This window comes from Gobio gobio, assembly GCF_949357685.1.
Source record: "Gobio gobio genome assembly, chromosome: 18".
NCBI classification, from domain to species: domain Eukaryota; kingdom Metazoa; phylum Chordata; class Actinopteri; order Cypriniformes; family Gobionidae; genus Gobio; species Gobio gobio.
The window spans coordinates 3,798,280-3,816,741 of NC_137111.1; the positions used below are offsets into that span (position 1 = coordinate 3,798,280).

The 18,462-nt window shown below is 41.3% G+C and overlaps 1 protein-coding gene across 1 annotated transcript in view; it reads left to right on the forward strand.

The window, feature by feature from the left end:
• nrxn1b (neurexin 1b) overlaps positions 1–18,007 on the forward strand; it is a gene marked incomplete at its 3' end in the record, with an annotated part of 141,765 nt that extends 123,758 nt beyond the window's left edge. Inside the window, exons 16-20 of the mRNA XM_079843538.1 lie at positions 1,541–1,712; positions 8,120–8,209; positions 9,920–10,245; positions 16,307–16,385; positions 17,706–18,007. Coding sequence (XP_079699664.1) covers positions 1,541–1,712; positions 8,120–8,209; positions 9,920–10,245; positions 16,307–16,385; positions 17,706–18,007 — 969 coding nt within the window. The remainder of the gene's footprint in view (positions 1–1,540; positions 1,713–8,119; positions 8,210–9,919; positions 10,246–16,306; positions 16,386–17,705) is intronic.
• Between the last annotated feature and the right edge of the window lie 455 nt (positions 18,008–18,462).

An 18,462-nucleotide genomic window follows, 5' to 3' on the forward strand; every position in this document is an offset into this window, starting at 1 on the left:
AAAAACTAGATGTTTTTCTCATGAGGACCAAAAAATGTCCCCACAAGGACAAGGATTTCAGATATTGCCATCTGACATAGAGATCTAGAGAGGGGGAGCTAGACGTCAAGCTCCACCCATTACATTAAGAGGGAGGGGCTACAGAGGGGGAGCTAGACATCAAGCTCCACCCATTACATTAAGAGGGCGGGGCTACAGAGGGGGAGCTAGACGTCAAGCTCCACCCATTACATTAAGAGGGAGGGGCTACAGAGGGGGAGCTAGACATCAAGCTCCACCCATTACATTAAGAGGGCGGGGCCAGAGTGGGGGAGCTAGACATCAAGCTCCACCCATTACATTAAGAGGGCGGGGCTACAGAGGGGGAGCTAGACATCAAGCTCCACCCATTACATTAAGAGGGCGGGGCCAGAGTGGGGGAGCTAGACATCAAGCTCCACCCATTACATTAAGAGGGCGGGGCTACAGAGGGGGAGCTAGACGTCAAGCTCCACCCATTACATTAAGAGGGCGGGGCTACAGAGGGGGAGCTAGACATCAAGCTCCACCCATTGGCTCTGCAATGAGCAGCTTCCCTAATGATCTGTTTTTAGAAATGCAAGTTTATTGAGTATATCAATCAGATTATCATTCCACTCTGAAATGAACATCTGGGTATAATATATTAAATGCAAATGTATAAATTATCCCATGATTTATTGAAATATGAGCCATTTGTTGCTTTTTAAAAGACCATTTGTGACTGATCTTAGATCGAGAGAAAGCAGATTTACTCCATATCACTCACAAGCTGAGGTATAGATGGAGTGAATGTAATTAAACTAGAACATGGTTTCTGGAAACATCACATTGCATAAGTCTTCACTGCTGTGTGCATCCCATCTCTCTGGATCATCTTTCAGATCTTCTCGATTTCTACTGATTGAATTTGATTTGGAAAGGCACACACCCTTATATAATAAACCAGCCAAATACAAAAACCAAGCCATGAGCTGTAGTTGATGTAAAATAGATGTAAAATATTGATCAACCGGCCCCAGGGCAGAGCATGACCTCCAGCTTAACAGAGCCTGGCTGATGCAACAGCACCATGATCCAAAGCACACCGAGAAATCAGCTAAACTAATGGCGTACAGCGAGTTTATGTTCTGGAATAGACAATTAAATGTCCTGACCTTAACCCCTCTGAGATGCTGTGGCATGACCTGAAGAGTGCGGTCAAGACAACCCAGAAATGCGGAAACCAATGATCCATAAATGATAGATACAAGCTTCTAAATTCAGTTCACATGTTTTCCCAGCATGCACTGTCAATGATATATTTTGCTTTTGTGTCAGTCAGACTGTGTTAACGTCAATGAAGATCAGACCATATTTTATGAGTAATCAATGCAAGTAATTATTATTAGCCTGATGTGATTAAAAGTTCATCGTGTATATTGATTGTTAATCTCAAACAAATATCCCCGACTGGTTCCAGTCGTTAGTTACAGAATAGAGGGCATAGATTATATGATCTGTTTCTCTTTGCTTTCTCCAGGTGAAAGGCTACGTTACAGCTATATTTAATGTGGGCACAGATGACATCAACATCGAGGAGAAATCAAAGTTTGTAAATGATGGAAAGTACCACATAGTGAAGTTTACGAGAAGTGGTGGCAATGCCACACTGCAGGTGGACGACCTGCCTGTTATTGAGCGATACCCCACAGGTGAGAAACGAGTTGTTTCTAATGATATTGTGTCACATAACTTGTGTAATGAGACGTGTTTCCTTAGCAAAACATTTTAAATTACGTTTTAATCAGGAGCTGTTTAGTAAAAGATCAATACTTATTCAGGGAATTGTATGGGTCGTTATACAATTTAGATGACTTTGTGTTAGTGTAACGGAGGCCAGCTAGTAGTTGCTGTCAGGGCCTGAAATTAACACCTGACCACACGCCAAATGCGGGTGAATTTTGCAATTGGCGGGTAAGACTGTCAATCTACCTGCCACACTGGCCAATGAGAATTGAGGGATTCATTGGGCAGTTTGAGAGGATGCGACTATACGTGTGTGTGTGTGTGTGTGTGTGCATAACTTTACCAGTAATAATAATATTATTGTAAGAGTTATTATTACTTATATTGATTTCGTTAATAACTTGACAGCACTTCAATGTGTATTCTTACAAGTTAAAGAACAATGTTTTTGGGACAAGTGGATTTTTGAAGGGGCAAGTGAAAGAGAATTGTACTAGACAGATTAAAACATCAATAACAAAAAAATAGGGAATCAACAAAATGCAAGAACAATTCTGCATTAATTTAGTGCAAGTGGCGATCGATAGTGGATAATAATATATAGCCTAATGTATAATAAACTGACGGTAATGTTGCGCTGTTGACGCTCGCACAGCCTCTCGAGGAGAAATCAGTGTTACTGAATGATTCAGTGTTTGAATGAATCGTTTGTATCAAAGATTCAATGACCTATTCATAAACGACTGCCCCATTCTTGAACGAATCAACCGTTTGAACGAATCGACTCAATGACTCACTCATTAAAACGGTCACCTGCCGCCACCTACTGGTGCTTTAGTTTCATGCTTAAACATTCTTTCCAACTTTTCTTATTTGTATATTCAAAAATATTTAAAACAATCTCATAACATTTTTTTTAATGCAGTTGTAATTTTTCAGTGTAAATTATTTAATTTGATTGGTAACAGCCGTACAATGTCTTATTATATTTATAGGTCAAATTTAAGAATATAAACTGAAAGCTGAAGCATAGCCTATATTTAATAAGAATAAAATAAAAAATGCCCTTTATAAAAGGTAAAAATATCAAAGATATGCAGATTTAAATATGTCAAAGCCAACTGAACACTGTTGAGAATATTTCTTCTGAATAAATTATATGTACAACACACACAAAAATAAAATCTGGACAAGCACGTGAACAGGCTTAATGTCGAGGAGACATAAAGTGGCTGGTAAAAAGTCACAGTGGCTGATGGTCAAAAAAAGTTAATTTCAGGCCTTGGTTGATTTGTGAGTAAATCTCACTCCTCTGATCTTAAGAGACGCTCTAGCGACTGATGCGAGGGGTTGCAGCCTTTAGCCTCATCGTTAGAGCGTCCGACTCTCATACCAGCGGATCCGGTTACATTAACAAGATATGTCTAAATAATCACATAAATTTGAAAAGCTATTGTCAGCTTTTACTATGTGTTCTCTTTGATTGTCAATCCTACCGTTACCATTATTTTAGTAAACTGTTTATTGGAAATTAAATGTCCAAATTAAATTTAAAGCCAGTCATAAAGACCTAGAGTCATATCCTAGTTATTTAAAACATAATGTATGCCATTGTAACTGTTGTGTAAATGCTTTTATCCCACCACTGAGCAGAATTGTTGGTGCGCTAAAGTAACTTATGAAGTAATTACTTGAGTAGTTATTCAGCAAACTACTTATGCAGTATTATTTCTCAATAGGGCTGCTTTAACTCATGTGAGTTATTTCTTAAGTATCAATGCAGATTTTCAGTATTCTGTTCACCACACAACTATACCCCAATACACATTCATGGGAATGCACAGTTGAATTCTATAGTGACATAAACATCCTACACTTACATTATGTTCACACAATATTTATAACATCACAGTAGTTGGGTCATAGACCTTCAGGGTAGTCTCATATTTAATTATTGAGAGCTCACCCTCCCCTGTAGGATCTACTCGTAGGTTTTCAATCGACTGGCCGTCTGAAAGAGATCGATACGATGGAGAGAGAATTCACAATGAGACTTTATCCCAGCTGTCCCAGCCTACATGGCTAAAATGTAGAGGCTTTGGGACAAGCCAATTTCCCATCGAGGACCCGTCAAGGGCTTCTCCAGGCTGGATGTTCAGTGAATGTAGGATTAAGGGATGACGGATCCTCCCACTGTGGAAACATCTTTGGCAAACCAGGCCGCAGGGCAGCTCTCTCTTCAACTGAAGCCTCGCTGCCAGGGAAAAGAGGGTGCTTCACTGCCTCTCTTTTAAAAGATTTATACTACAGTTACTACAGAAGATGGGTCTTCAGCTAGACTCTGGATGTCCCAACCCAGAACTCAGGGAGTAGATATGTCATCGCAGATTTAAACCTGTGCATGTGTCAGAGCAGATCAAAGTATGGCCCCACAGTCAAAGACCAGTGTTGTAAAACCAAAACCGTCTTTCTCGATCACAGCAATGAAACCTGGTCAACTCAGGGAGCCAAGAAGAGTCAGACAACCTGAGACATTCCTCTTCCAAAAGGAGAAGGAATTTAAATGTGAAGGAGTATGGAGTTTGGGCTATATTATTCAGGTGCCCCCCAAAGAGTTATCTCCCCCTCCACAGTGTATGAGTATATGAAAATCCCCAGGTTTGTACTATAAAGCCGCTCTCCGGTGTGTTTTTACTTGCGTCTGACAGGCTGAACAGAAGAAATTAACCAGAGAAGATTTCTCAAGACCAAGAAGGCGGAGCCACTGAGCCACACTTAACCATTACAAAATCACCAGAAACAAATGGTAGTTCAGAGGTGTTTACCAGCCGGAGCAAACTTTTTGCATCCGAGAACCACCGAACCATGTGATAGTCATAATGAAGCCACAAATCGAAGACACACACTGTCTTCCTACATTCTCATCAACACTGCTGGAAGCAGGGATACTGGCAGGAAAGACTACCCTTCCACCTCTGCCAAACCTCTACCAAGTCAGACTCAATGCCTGATAGTTCAACCTCGAGAGAAAGTCTGCTCCCAGGTTCAGCAACAGAAACTTGTTCTGTGCCCAGAATAGGATACGCCTCTCAACATGTTGTTGGTTCTCACAACCACTTGGCAGACTCAAAGGTGTGGAAGGAAATGGGCTGAGCCAGATAAACAGCCACCATCTCCAGGCAATGTATGTGTTATTTGAGACAATCGCCCCTCCAGACTCCAGGGGCCATTCGTAAACCCTGCCCCAACCTACTAAAGAGGCATCTGTCATGACTGTCTTGCGTGACAAATTTCACCTAACTAAACTAGGGATGGCTCCATGGTAAGAGTCTGTAACTAACGAATCTGTGGCGCGGATGCCAGTATAGGAACGAATTCCCTGGACAGTGATCCATTACTGAAATGGTCTCAAATGGAGTAGGTCCAATGGTACCACCAATCAGTGACCCATCAGTCTGTAACGCAGACCTACACGGATCTCTGGTCCTGCTCTGAACTGATTCAGGTAAAGATGGAACAATGGAAACACAAGCAAGAGACAATTGCGCTTCCATCATGCAATATTGTATGTTGCCTCTGCAATGAAACATTTTGAATGTTTAGCCTCAAACCTAGCCTCTGTAGATGATTGAGAACCAAGTGTTGAATTACCAAATCCTCCAGTAGTGCTAAAATCAGCCAACCGTCAAGGTAGTTTAACACCTGTGGAGCCTCAAGAGAGCCAGAACGGCGTCCATTTTGTGAATATACAAGGCGCCAAGGCTAGGCCGATAGGAAGAACTTTGTACTGGCAAACTTTGTTCAAAAATCAAACCCTATTCACTTTCTCCAGAAAATCTGAAAGTGGAATATGCATCCTTCAGATTGATAGATTCAGTACAGTAATCTTCCTAATTCCTAACACCTTTTTCACCTGTTTCGGATGTGACTCAATATAAGGGGTCCAACATGCACCATCGGGGTCACACTTTGTCATAACCCCGACATTATGGTTGTGTAAACCGAAGTAAAACTTCTGTCCTCCAAGGGCATTATTGTGTGGAGCATGAGTGAGACCTGACAAAGCAGAATCCTAAGGAAAGCGAGGCAGATCCGCTTTCTGACACAGTCCTCCGTTTGCGACATTAGCCCGATCCAAAATAGTAGAATGTATAGCCTAAATCAATATGAGGAGGCCAGAGGCAAATCATGTCGTGGTCATGAGCACCATTCTCATGCTCCAAGGCCTAACTGTGCAGAGCATAAGTGTATCCAACATTCACAAAGCACAAATGCTTCAGGAATGGTTTGAGGAGCACAACAACGAGTCTGAGTCCAAATTCCCCAGATCTCAATCCAATCGAGCATCTGTGGGATGAGCTGAACAAACAAGTCCGATCCATGGAGGCCCCACCTCGCAACTTACAGGACTTAAAGGATCTGCTGCTAACATCTTGGTGCCAGATACCACAGCACACCTTCAGGGTCTAGAGGAGTCCATGCCTCGACGGGTCAGGGCTGTTATTAGGAAGGTGATCAAGGAAGGAAGCCTGATTGGTGTATAAGTTTAAATAAAGTGGAGAGCGAGAGAGAAGACAGTCTGCTCACTTTCCAAAGCCTCAAGCTTAACATCAGATCCTCAAAAGCAGAACGGCAGCTGATTGCCCATCTTTCCTAGAAAAGAAGAGGATTGTGGACAGTTCCTCGAGTCCATTCAAGTGCATCTTGTGCATGCTGAACTTACCATGCGTGTCCTCATCGTGAGAACACAGAGATAAACACTTACAAAAGCCATCATATTCCACCCTTAACAATCATAAGTCCCCCTGACGTGGGTCACTCAAACACAATGATTCCAATCATTCAAACCAAATAAAGCACGCACAGATAAACCTCCTTCCTGACGAAGACAAATCTGCCGACTTTGTGTTTAAAAATGATAATCTGTTAATAAATGAAAATCTTTCAGTAATATAATGTAGGCATAATGTAAACTGTATGTGTGTGTGTCTGTGTACAGTAGTAGTTTATCATTTAAAAAATAGAGTTGATATAAAATAGCATTTTCTTATGTAGTACTGCCCTAATTAATCTGTTTCATATACTATATCTTTAGTATATCACATGACAAAATAACTGAATTTACACACATCCTGTTCAAAAGTCGGTTCTTATTATAGTGTTTAGCTTCCTAAATTATTAAAGGGGTCATTTTTTTATACTCTTGTCTGCGGTCAACTTATGACGTTTGCGTGGTTTTTACATTCAAAAACATAATGAATAAGTAATTTTTTGAGGCTCTCTGAAAAACTCTGGGTTTTTATGGGCGTGACTCACTGAAGACTTGGAAGTAAACGCCCACGGCTAGGATTGGATAAGATTTGCATATTTAATGAGCTTCAGCTCCTCTCAGTACATGTGGGGATTGTTTTGAAAGCGTCTGGAGAAACGTTCATAGGACTCACAAAATATCTTTATCAAACAAACACAAAGATTCAGCTCTCATTACTCGCCATTGATTGGAATGTTATTTTTTTATTACTTGACCGGCCCGATCATCAGTGAATATAACTGCAAACCGTACACACACACACACACACACACACACACAGACAGACAGATATGAATGTTATTTCAAGATTTAAGATAGCCCATCTGAAACACACATAGCCCCGAGACGTTGGGCTTTGCGAGCTGGCGTTACAAGGCGTTACGAGTCTGATCCCGAATGAACCAATAACAGCTTCTCCAGCCTGTGACCGCGTGCTTAGGTGTGTAATCAATAGATATCAAACGATCTATAACAATACAATACTAACACATGTACAAACTCATATCAGTGTGTTGCAGCGTTCCTGTCGGATCCAGAAGCACAGCATTGTGTTTTAATCTCAATATGTCTGCACATCCAGTCTCCACCTGTGTCTTGTTTACAAATGAATCCGCGGTGAAATGAAGCGAACAAACGCACAATGTCTCTCACACGTGAGCTGGAACCGCCATGTTTATTGCTCGGTAGCGCGACCCGTTTAGCTCCACGAGTCGGTGGGCGGGGCTTGAGGCTTTTCAATATTACGAGCCGTGGTAATGCAAACTTTTGCAAACAGGTGTAAATTGTAATTATTTTGTCTTGTAGAAAACATGAAAATATCTCATGCAGCTTCTGAAGGGCAATACTAAATAATAAAAAAGATCTTAATGTACAGTGTATTTCTTATGTTTGTATAAATTCTGCATTGGGTTTAAAAACCAACATATATACAGTATATAAACTAAAATATAACTTAATAATTAAGATTTAAAATCTTTTTATTTGAACAGCTCGAATAACAAGTTTTAAATCAGCCCTTGGTCTTGGATTGTAACCAATGAAATGTCTCTTTAAACTTTAAAGGAAGCATTGATAGCGAACGGCTGGCGATCGCCAGACAGCGAATCCCATATCGACTCGGTCGAGTAGTTGACGAATGGCTACTCGACAAAGGTAAAAACACTGATTAAACTTAGAATAAGTAGCATTTTGTATGTAAAATAAACCAATCATTTAAACATTCAATTAAAGCCATTTAAATAGAGAAATGTAGCGTGTAATAATTGGACATGTATTAACTAGTTGATGTCATAACTGTCGGTTAAAGGGACTGTAGATGTTAACTTGTTCTCTAATGTAATTTCAACTTTTAAATGATCAAATCAAAAGGTCCAATGATAATTTTGATTGTAGCATGTGATTGTGTTGAATAATACAATAATAAATAGATAATATTTACGATAAATAGCACGAGTCCCTTTAACAAAATGTAACATGAAGTTAAGAAAATGACTAAATTAAAATAACTTTGATGTGCATGTATACTCATTTGACGTTCATATGCAATGTGCCACTGTTGATTTGATTTATTCTCGTCTTCTTTTGTGTCATGATCATACCTTTGCATCCAATCCAACTCCTCTTGCTAAAAGGCAGTTATTGTAGATATTACTATAGTGTTCACACACACCTACACAAGATTAAAATCAGTCAACATCTGCCATGGATATGTTTTCATCAGAGGTGGACAGTAACGAAGTACATTTACTTGAGGACTCTACGTAAGTACACTTTTTGAGTATCTGTACTTTAAACTTTTACTTTAACTCCACTACATTTGAAAGACAAATATTGTACTTTTTACTCCTCTACATTTCTATCAAGGTCCTCAACGTCGAAAGTCGTTTTTGTAGCAGCTTTGCAAGTCAGTGGATGATTTTTTTTCTTCTTTAAAAGTTTTTTTTTTGTTGCAAAATGTAAATGTCTGGGAGAAAGAGAAGCATAGACGTATGGATGATGAACGAGCTCAGTTCAGTCTGGTTTTTGTGCCTCTCAGATGCAGAGCACGAGAACTGAATAGAGCTTTCTTTCGTGTGTTTTTCGCACTTAAACAGACCAATACACACAAAATGTCCAAATTTTCATTTTGGAAAGTATTCACGTAAACAAAGTTGATGATGTCTTAAGTGAACGTGAACAGTTGGGGGAATATCGGATGTGTATCAGTGTGTAGGATCTGTGCATTCTGCCTTAAAGTGACAGCAGCTTTGTAAAAAGCTTTGTAACTTTTAAGTATTTAAATGAGTTCAATGTGGTCGTATGGAGCATCACTGACTGGCTTAAACCACCATGGCATAGAGTGCATTCATACAACAATGCAAAAATAATAAAATAATGCATTGACATAAAAAAAGGAAATTTAAGTACTTCTGTACTTTTACTTACTTTTACTTTTCACTTGTAACGGAGTAATATTTGACCAGTAGTGCTTTTACTCTCACTCGAGTAATGGAGTTGTGTACTTTGTCCACCTCTGGTTTTCATCTCCATGATGACAGAAGCCATTCAATAATCTCTTTCCCGGTTTTCCTCCAGGATTTCTGGATCTGTACAGTGCTAGGCTTCAGGGAATCTCAGTAGGAACTAAAGCAAAGCCTTTTAGCAAAGTCCCACTGCTTACATGCATCGCCGGTGTTTTGTTGTGTTGTTTTATTTGTGTTTCATAAGCACCCCTTCATGACGGCGATGATGAATTGTCGGGAATTTGCATTGGCCAACACCCGAATAATCCGTCTTCTCCTCAGGCGTGATTATTTCCATCCCTCCATCGTGTGTCTCTGGCTCTGAGTTTGGTGGTGTCTCAGTGACTGTGTTCTCCCGCAGGCCGACAGCTCACGATCTTCAACAGCCAGATGACCATCCAGATCGGCGGATGGGAAAGAGACCACAGCCGAGCCTTCCAGGGCCAGATGTCTGGTTTCTACTACAACGGCCTGAAGGTTTTTAACATGGCTGTGGAAGGAGATCCCAACGTGCGCATGGAGGGCAGCGTGAGGCTGGTTGGGGAAGCTCAGTCCTCCTCCATAACTCCACAGTCCAGTGCGACGGTTCATCGCTCGGAGACCTCTACCTCAGTGATGGAGATCACCACCACCACCACCACCTCCACCCACCAGATGAAGCAGACCACAGCAGGAGAAGCCCAGCAGGTCAGGAAACCACCCCATCTGTTTGTTCAACCAATCCCATCAGGATTGCTCATGAGTTTTGGCAGATTTTGACTGCCCAAGATGACTGAATTTCTCAAAAATCACAGCGATATTTGCAGAATGATTTTTTAATAAATGAAACTACTTTTCTTTATTCTGTATTAGGGGTGTAACGGTACATGTATTCGACCGAACCGTTTCAGTACATGTGTGAACCGAATGCAAGCCGAAACAGTCGGATTGTTTCACACACAGAATTAGGGCTATAATCAACCAAAGAAAATCTTGGTCGACTGAAGTCCTGAAATTTTCGACGTTAGGGAAAAAAAACGTTAAAGGGTTAGTTCACCCAAAAATGTAAATTGTGTCATTAATGACTGAGCCTCATGTGGTTGGACACCCGTCAGACCTCCGTTCATCTTCAGACACAAATGAAGATATTTTAGTGTAAATCTGATGCTCTGAAAGGCCTCCATTGGCTCAACTTTACACTCTCAAGACCCTTAAAAGACACTAAAGACTAAAGTTACAAAGTCCATCTCACTACAGCGGCTCTACAATAACTTTATGAAGACGAGAATAGTTTTTGTGCGCAAAAAAACCCTAAATAGCGACTTATATAGTGATGACGATTTCAAAACACGGCCTCATGAAGCTTCGAAGTGTTATGAATCAGTGAGTCGATTCAGCGGTTCAGAGCGTTATGAATCAGTGAGTCGATTCAGCGGTTCAGAGCGTTATGAATCAGTGAGTCGAATCAGCGGTTCAGAGCGTTATGAATCAGTGAGTCGATTCAGCGGTTTGAAGCGTTATGAATCAGTGAGTCGATTCAGCGGTTTGAAGCGTTATGAATCAGTGAGCCGATTCAGCGGTTTGAAGCGTTATGAATCAGTGAGTCGATTCAGCGGTTTGAAGCGTTATGAATCAGTGAGTCGATTCAGCGGTTCAGAGCGTTATGAATCAGTGAGTCGATTCAGCGGTTCAGAGCGTTATGAATCAGTGAGTCGAATCAGCGGTTCAGAGCGTTATGAATCAGAGAGTCGATTCAGCGGTTCAGAGCGTTATGAATCAGTGAGTCGAATCAGCGGTTCAGAGCGTTATGAATCAGTGAGTCGATTCAGCGGTTCAGAGCGTTATGAATCAGTGAGTCGAATCAGCGGTTCAGAGCGTTATGAATCAGTGAGTCGATTCAGCGGTTCAGAGCGTTATGAATCAGTGAGTCGAATCAGCGGTTCAGAGCGTTATGAATCAGAGAGTCGATTCAGCGGTTCAGAGCGTTATGAATCAGTGAGTCGATTCAGCAGTTCAGAGCGTTATGAATCAGTGAGTCGAATCAGCAGTTCAAAGCGTTATGAATCAGTGAGTCGATTCAGCAGTTCGGAGCATTATGAATCAGTGAGTCGATTCAGCAGTTCAAAGCGTTATGAATCAGTGAGTCGATTCAGCGGTTCGGAGCGTTATGAATCAGTGAGTCGATTCAGAGGTTCAAAGCGTTATGAATCAGTGAGTCGATTCAGCGGTTCAGAGCGTTATGAATCAGTGAGTCGATTCAGCGGTTCAAAGCGTTATGAATCAGTGAGTCGTTATGAATCAGTGAGTCGATTCAGCGGTTCAAAGCGTTATGAATCAGTGAGTCGATTCAGCGGTTCGGAGCGTTATGAATCAGTGAGTCGATTCAGAGGTTCAGAGCGTTATGAATCAGTGAGTCGATTCATGATTTGGATCGCGTGTCAAACCGCCAAAATGCTCATTCGACTCACTGATTCATAACGCTCCGAACTGCTGAATCGACTCACTGATTCATAACGCTTCAAACTGCTGAATCGACTCACTGATTCATAACGCTTCGAAGCTTCATGAGGCCGTGTTTTGAAATCGTCATCACTATATAAGTCGTTATTTAGGGTTTTTTTGCGCACAAAAACTATTGTCGCCGCTTCATAAAGTTATTGTAGAGCCGCTGTAGTGAGATGGACTTTGTAACGACGTGAGAGGAGAAGCCCAGCAGGTCAGGAAACTACCCCATCTATTTGTTCGACCAATCCCATCAGGATTTCTCCTGACAAAATGACTGAATTTCTCAAAAATCACGGCGATATTTGCAGAATTTTCTCATGATTTTTTTAATAAATGATACTACTTTTCTTTATTCTGTATTAGGGGTGTAACGGTACATGTATTCGACCGAACCGTTTCAGGACACGTGTGAACCGAATGCAAGCCGAAACAGTCGGCTTGTTTCACACACAGAACACACTTCACTCCGAGTTCACACACACACACACACTGTCCATTTGATCAGGAAACTCAAGCGATAAAAGCCGTTTTGCTGCCGCCCCTCACCGACCCACCCCTGGCTCCAATATTGCATCATCATAATCATTTGAAAAAATCTATACGTTATACAGCACAAAACTAGACATATATGGTATCGTTTGAAAGATCAGAACCTCAGCTTTCTTGATAACCCAATCACTTTTGCATTTGTGTTACATAGAACAAGATAATACCCCCCCCCCCCCCCCCCCCGCAATGACCCCCCTTGAGAAAATCATATGAATAATATCAATTTCATATTTATATCACACAATCTCACCAAAAATAGACAAGTCATACATCAAATGAAAGCTCTTATCCTCAAGAATATCACTGTGCAGTGATACTGTGTTTATTTCACCGATCCAACACTTTACATTATCAAAAGAATCACGAAGATGAAAATGACTCCTTTGAACAAGCAAACACATGAGTCATATTCCTGTTCGGATCAATATCAGCTCGTTCCTTATGTTGTTTTCTTCAAAATGAGACCATTTTCACATGTCTGTGCGCATGCATGGCCAAATGACACTGTGATACGTCACCGATGTCCAGATCAAAACATGTGATGCAGACAAATACTCTTATTATCCGCGATTTTTGATGACATCATCACGTATTGCGTCATACACTCAGTATCTCAGTAGTATCTCAGCTCTCTATAGACATGTCGATCATGCTTCTAGACCAATCAGAGATCTCCCTTTACAAAGTTGAGGAGGCCGAGCCTTCTTTTCGATTTCCTCGCGGCTATGGAAAATCAATGGAGATGAGCTGGAGTTATTAGATAGTTTGCACAGATTAATCTCAATAACTTTTTTTGGGAAGGAGATATTGTATCAAGAAAAATCTTTTTTCCCCTGTTTACTGACACCTAGCGGAATCCACAGAAACTTTTTGAAGGGAAAAAGACCAAACAGATTAAAAATGATAGATTTTCAAATAAATAAATTAAAAAATAAATCAAAATATGACTATATATGTTTATCATAAAATTGTGAATAAATACAATATAATATATGCAATATTCCACAACTTTGTTAAAGAGTGTTTTCTGTAAAATGAGACAATTTTTATCAATTTACTCCAATGTATGTGGGTAGGGCGCTCTTTTAAATTCAGATATGCCTAATTCTCTAAAATAAATCTAAATATGCTGCAGAGCTGAAGTGGTTAATGTGGCGTGACTGATCACTTTTTCCCGAAAACACTAGATAATGTTATCGCGTTGGACTGAAACTCAGTGACTTTGTTCACACAGGGTATAACTACTTCTCAATCATTTTTTTAATATTTTTGGGGGGAGTTTTTTCACCTTGTTACACTATTGGTGTTCCCAGTCAAAAATGACCTGCATACAAAAAATTGCTCATAAACCTCTCATTATGCAATATTATCACCAAATATTGGATTCAATCTTTTTGTCAACTTGTTTTCTTTCATTTAGGACTGGTGTTGTGTTTCTATTTGCATCTGATTAATCGTAAGCCTGGTTTATCTGAGAGCAGGCACCTCATAAAATAAAAGCATTTGAAAGCAAACTTCCTGATTAAACATTAAAGCACACTAGTGTGAGGAACCGTGCACATCATTTTTATTTTTTATGTAATATTGTGAAAATGATTCATAAATAATGCTTTTTTCACTCAAAAAAACTCGCCACATATATGATGCTGGTCATATAATTAGAATATCATCAAAAAGTTGATTTATTTCACTAATTCCATTCAAAAAGTGAAACTTGTAAATTATATTCATTCAATACACACAGACTGATATATTTCAGATGTTAACTTCTTTTAATTTTGATGATTATAACTGACAACTAATGAAAATCCCAAATTCAGTATCTCAGAAAATTAGAATATTATGAAAAGGTTCAATATTGAAGAAACACTCTAATCAGCTGATGAACTCACAACACCTGCAAAGGCCTTTAATGGTCTCTCAGTCCAGAAGACGACCTTTGACCCCTTGCACAAGGAGGGCAAGACACAAAAGGTCATTGCAAAAGAGGCTGGCTGTTCACAGAGCTCTGTGTCCAAGCACATTAATAGAGAGGCGAAGGGAATGAAAAGATGTGCTAGAAAAAAGTGTACAAGCAATAGGGATAACCGCATCCTGGAGAGGATTGAGAAACAAAACCCATTCAAAAATGTGGAGGAGATTCACAAAGAGTGAACTGGAGCTGGAGTCAGTGTGTTCACACTTGTAGTTCGGTTCGTTTGGTCCGGACCAAAACACAAAAACAAACCACATATAGTCCTGGTCCGCTTAGCGTTCACACTGACATTTTTAACAGTGAACCTAAAGTTACTGAACCAAAGGCGTAGGGATACAGTCACAACCTGATTGGTCGGCTTTTATGACGTATATTTCGCGACGGAGCTGCTCACCGAACACTCAAAACAATGTGTGCTGATTAAACGCCTTCATCTCATGCGTGTGGTTTTATTTTGACCAGCTGAGAACTCACGAAGAGCTCATCAAATGCTCAACACATTCAGAACAGCAGCAGGATTTCCTCCAGTGTGCAGAAACGCACATCTGCTTATATTGATAATATTACAATAGTTTTTCCAAGTAACTAGTAAAGTAACGCATTCATTTTCAAGTTTACAAGAAAATATCTGAGTTACTTTTTCACATTAATTTGACTGACAGCTCTCCTGTCCTCATGTTGAGAGTTAGTGCAGGTGTGTGTGTGTGTGTGTGTGTGTGTGTGTGTGTGTGTGTGTGTGTGTGTGTGTGTGTGTGTGTGTGTGTGTGTGTGTGTGTGTGTGTGTGTAAACATGAGGGTTATTGTAGTTCTAGACTAAATGTGAGCATTTTTTCATCTCACTTGCACAATAAAGATTCTGTCCTCCTCAAAATGAATAAAATCAGTCAAATGCAAAATCAGAATACTATGCAAACCTCCAATAATTAAATGTTAAATAAAACAACTATTTTTATGCATTTAATCTACCTTTATATTTAATTTACCAATGTCTTGTTGCTGAGCTTTGATGATGAAAATTACTAGATTTATTGTTTTTATTGGTGTAACTTTGTTCTCCTGCGTCCTCTTCTCTCATTATCCAGAGCTGCGCCCTCTAGTGTTCATGAGGGAATCTGCATTTTTACCTCAGCCTGGGGCGCATTATTTACATTTTGGTATGAAGAGGTCTTTACCGTTGCACAAAAATATCACTTTTTTACAAAAACAAGCCCAACCCAGGTGAGAAAAAGTAACGCAAAAGTAACGTGACGCATTACTTTTCTTAAAAAGTAACTCAATTAGTTACTTTTTAAAGGAGTAACGCAATATTGTAATGCATTACTTTTCAAAGTAACTTTCCCCAACACTGATGATGAGGCTCTTTACCTCCTCGCTGCTCCTCGTTTGTCCTCTACTCATTTTGGATACACCGATCTTTCCGCGTCGTCAAATCAGCTGACTTTAGCGTGGCATCTTGTGACATCACGTCCTGTTTTTGGTTGGTTCACATGTCTTTGGTCTGTGTTGTGTTCATATATCAGTGGAACCGCACCAGAGTTGGTTTGGAGACTCGTCTCTTCAGCGTCTCGCTCCGCTTGTTTGGTGCTCCAGGGTTGGGATGGCAGCTTCACATGTGTTCAGATGAACCGCACTAACCCAGCAATCGCACCAGGGGGCGCTTTAATCCAACCCAACATGACCAGTGTGAACCCTGAGTGTGATCTGGTTTGAAGAGCCTGTCCTTTATCATGTGTTTCCCAGACGGCGGATGATCTGCTGGTGGCGTCTGCAGAATGCCCGAGCGACGACGAGGACATCGACCCGTGTGAGCCCAGCTCAGGTGAGTTAGGTCAGTTCACTGATGCTCTTTCACACCCCTGCAGGAGAGCTGGAGTACTCCAGAGCGCTCTTAAAGGGACAGTTCACCCAAAAATGTAAATTGTGTCATTAATGACTGAGCCTCATGTGGTTGGACACCCGTCAGACCTCCGTTCATCTTCAGACACAAATGAAGATATTTTAGTGTAAATCTGATGCTCTGAAAGGCCTCCATTGGCTCAACTTTACACTCTCAAGACCCTTAAAAGACACTAAAGACTAAAGTTACAAAGTCCATCTCACTACAGCGGCTCTACAATAACTTTATGAAGACGAGAATAGTTTTTGTGTGCAAAAAAACCCTAAATAACGACTTATATAGTGATGACGATTTCAAAACACGGCCTCATGAAGCTTTGAAGCGTTATGAATCAGTGAGTCGATTCAGCAGTTTGAAGCGTTATGAATCACTGAGTCGATTCAGCGGTTTGGAGCGTTATGAATCAGTGAGTCGATTCAGCGGTTTGAAGCGTTATGAATCAGTGAGTTGATTCAGCGGTTCAAAGCGTTATGAATCAGTGAGTCGATTCAGCGGTTCAAAGCGTTATGAATCAGTGAGTCGATTCAGCGGTTCAGAGCGTTATGAATCAGTGAGTCGATTCAGCGGTTCAGAGCGTTATGAATCAGTGAGTCGAATCAGCGGTTCAGAGCGTTATGAATCAGTGAGTCGATTCAGCGGTTCAGAGCGTTATGAATCAGTGAGTCGAATCAGCGGTTCAGAACGTTATGAATCAGTGAGTCGATTCAGCGGTTCAGAGCGTTATGAATCAGCGAGTCGATTCAGCGGTTCAAAGCGTTATGAATCAGTGAGTCGATTCAGCGGTTCAAAGCGTTATGAATCAGTGAGTCGATTCAGCGGTTCAGAGCGTTATGAATCAGTGAGTTGATTCAGCGGTTCAAAGCGTTATGAATCAGTGAGTCGATTCAGCGGTTCAAAGCGTTATGAATCAGTGAGTCGAATCAGCGGTTCAGAGCGTTATGAATCAGTGAGTCGAATCAGCGGTTCAGAGCGTTATGAATCAGTGAGTCGAATCAGCGGTTTGAATCACCAAAGTCACGTGATTTCAGCAGTTTGGCGGTTTGACACGCGATCCGAATCATGATTCGACTCACTGGGAAACTAAATTGTTGGTGCAGTGTCTGATTTCATTATTAACATCATGAATGTGATTGGCTGTAAAGCTGACAGCTTCAGATCAATAACTCACTTCTGAGGGATGGGGTAATAAAGGAGGGATATTGCGGAGAGATGAACTGAGCTTTAGTGTGTGTGTTTCCTCAGCGAACCCCACAGGCCCGGTGGTGAAGAGCTACCCCGGGCCCTCAGAGGTGTTCCGCGAGTCCAGCAGCACCACAGGGATGGTGGTGGGCATCGTGGTGGCGGCCGCGCTCTGCATCCTCATCCTCCTCTACGCCATGTACAAATACCGCAACCGCGACGAGGGATCGTACCAGCTGGACGAGAGCCGCAACTACATCTGCAACTCCACCCAGTCCAACGGCTCCGTGCTGAAGGAGAAGCCCGCGGACGGCCCGGCTGCGGCCCAGAGCAAGAAGAGCAAAAACAAGGAGTATTACGTGTGATTCTGCTCATCCTGGACCAGGGCTAACCACCAGACCTGCAAAACCACCACCAGACCTGCAAAACCACCACCAGACCATGCAAAACCACCACCAGACCATGCAAAACCACCACAAAACCACCAGACCATGCAAAACCACCACAAAACCACCAGACCATGCAAAACCACCACCAGACCATGCAAAACCACCACAAAACCACCAGACCATGCAAAACCACAGACCATGCAAAACCACCACCAGACCATGCAAAACCACAACCAGACCATGCAAAACCACCACAAAACCACCAGACCATGCAAAACCACAGACCATGCAAAACCACCACCAGACCATGCAAAACCACCAGACCATGCAAAACCACCAGACCATGCAAAACCACCAGACCATGCAAAACCACCACCAGACCATGCAAAACCACCACCAGACCATGCAAAACCACCAGACCATGCAAAACC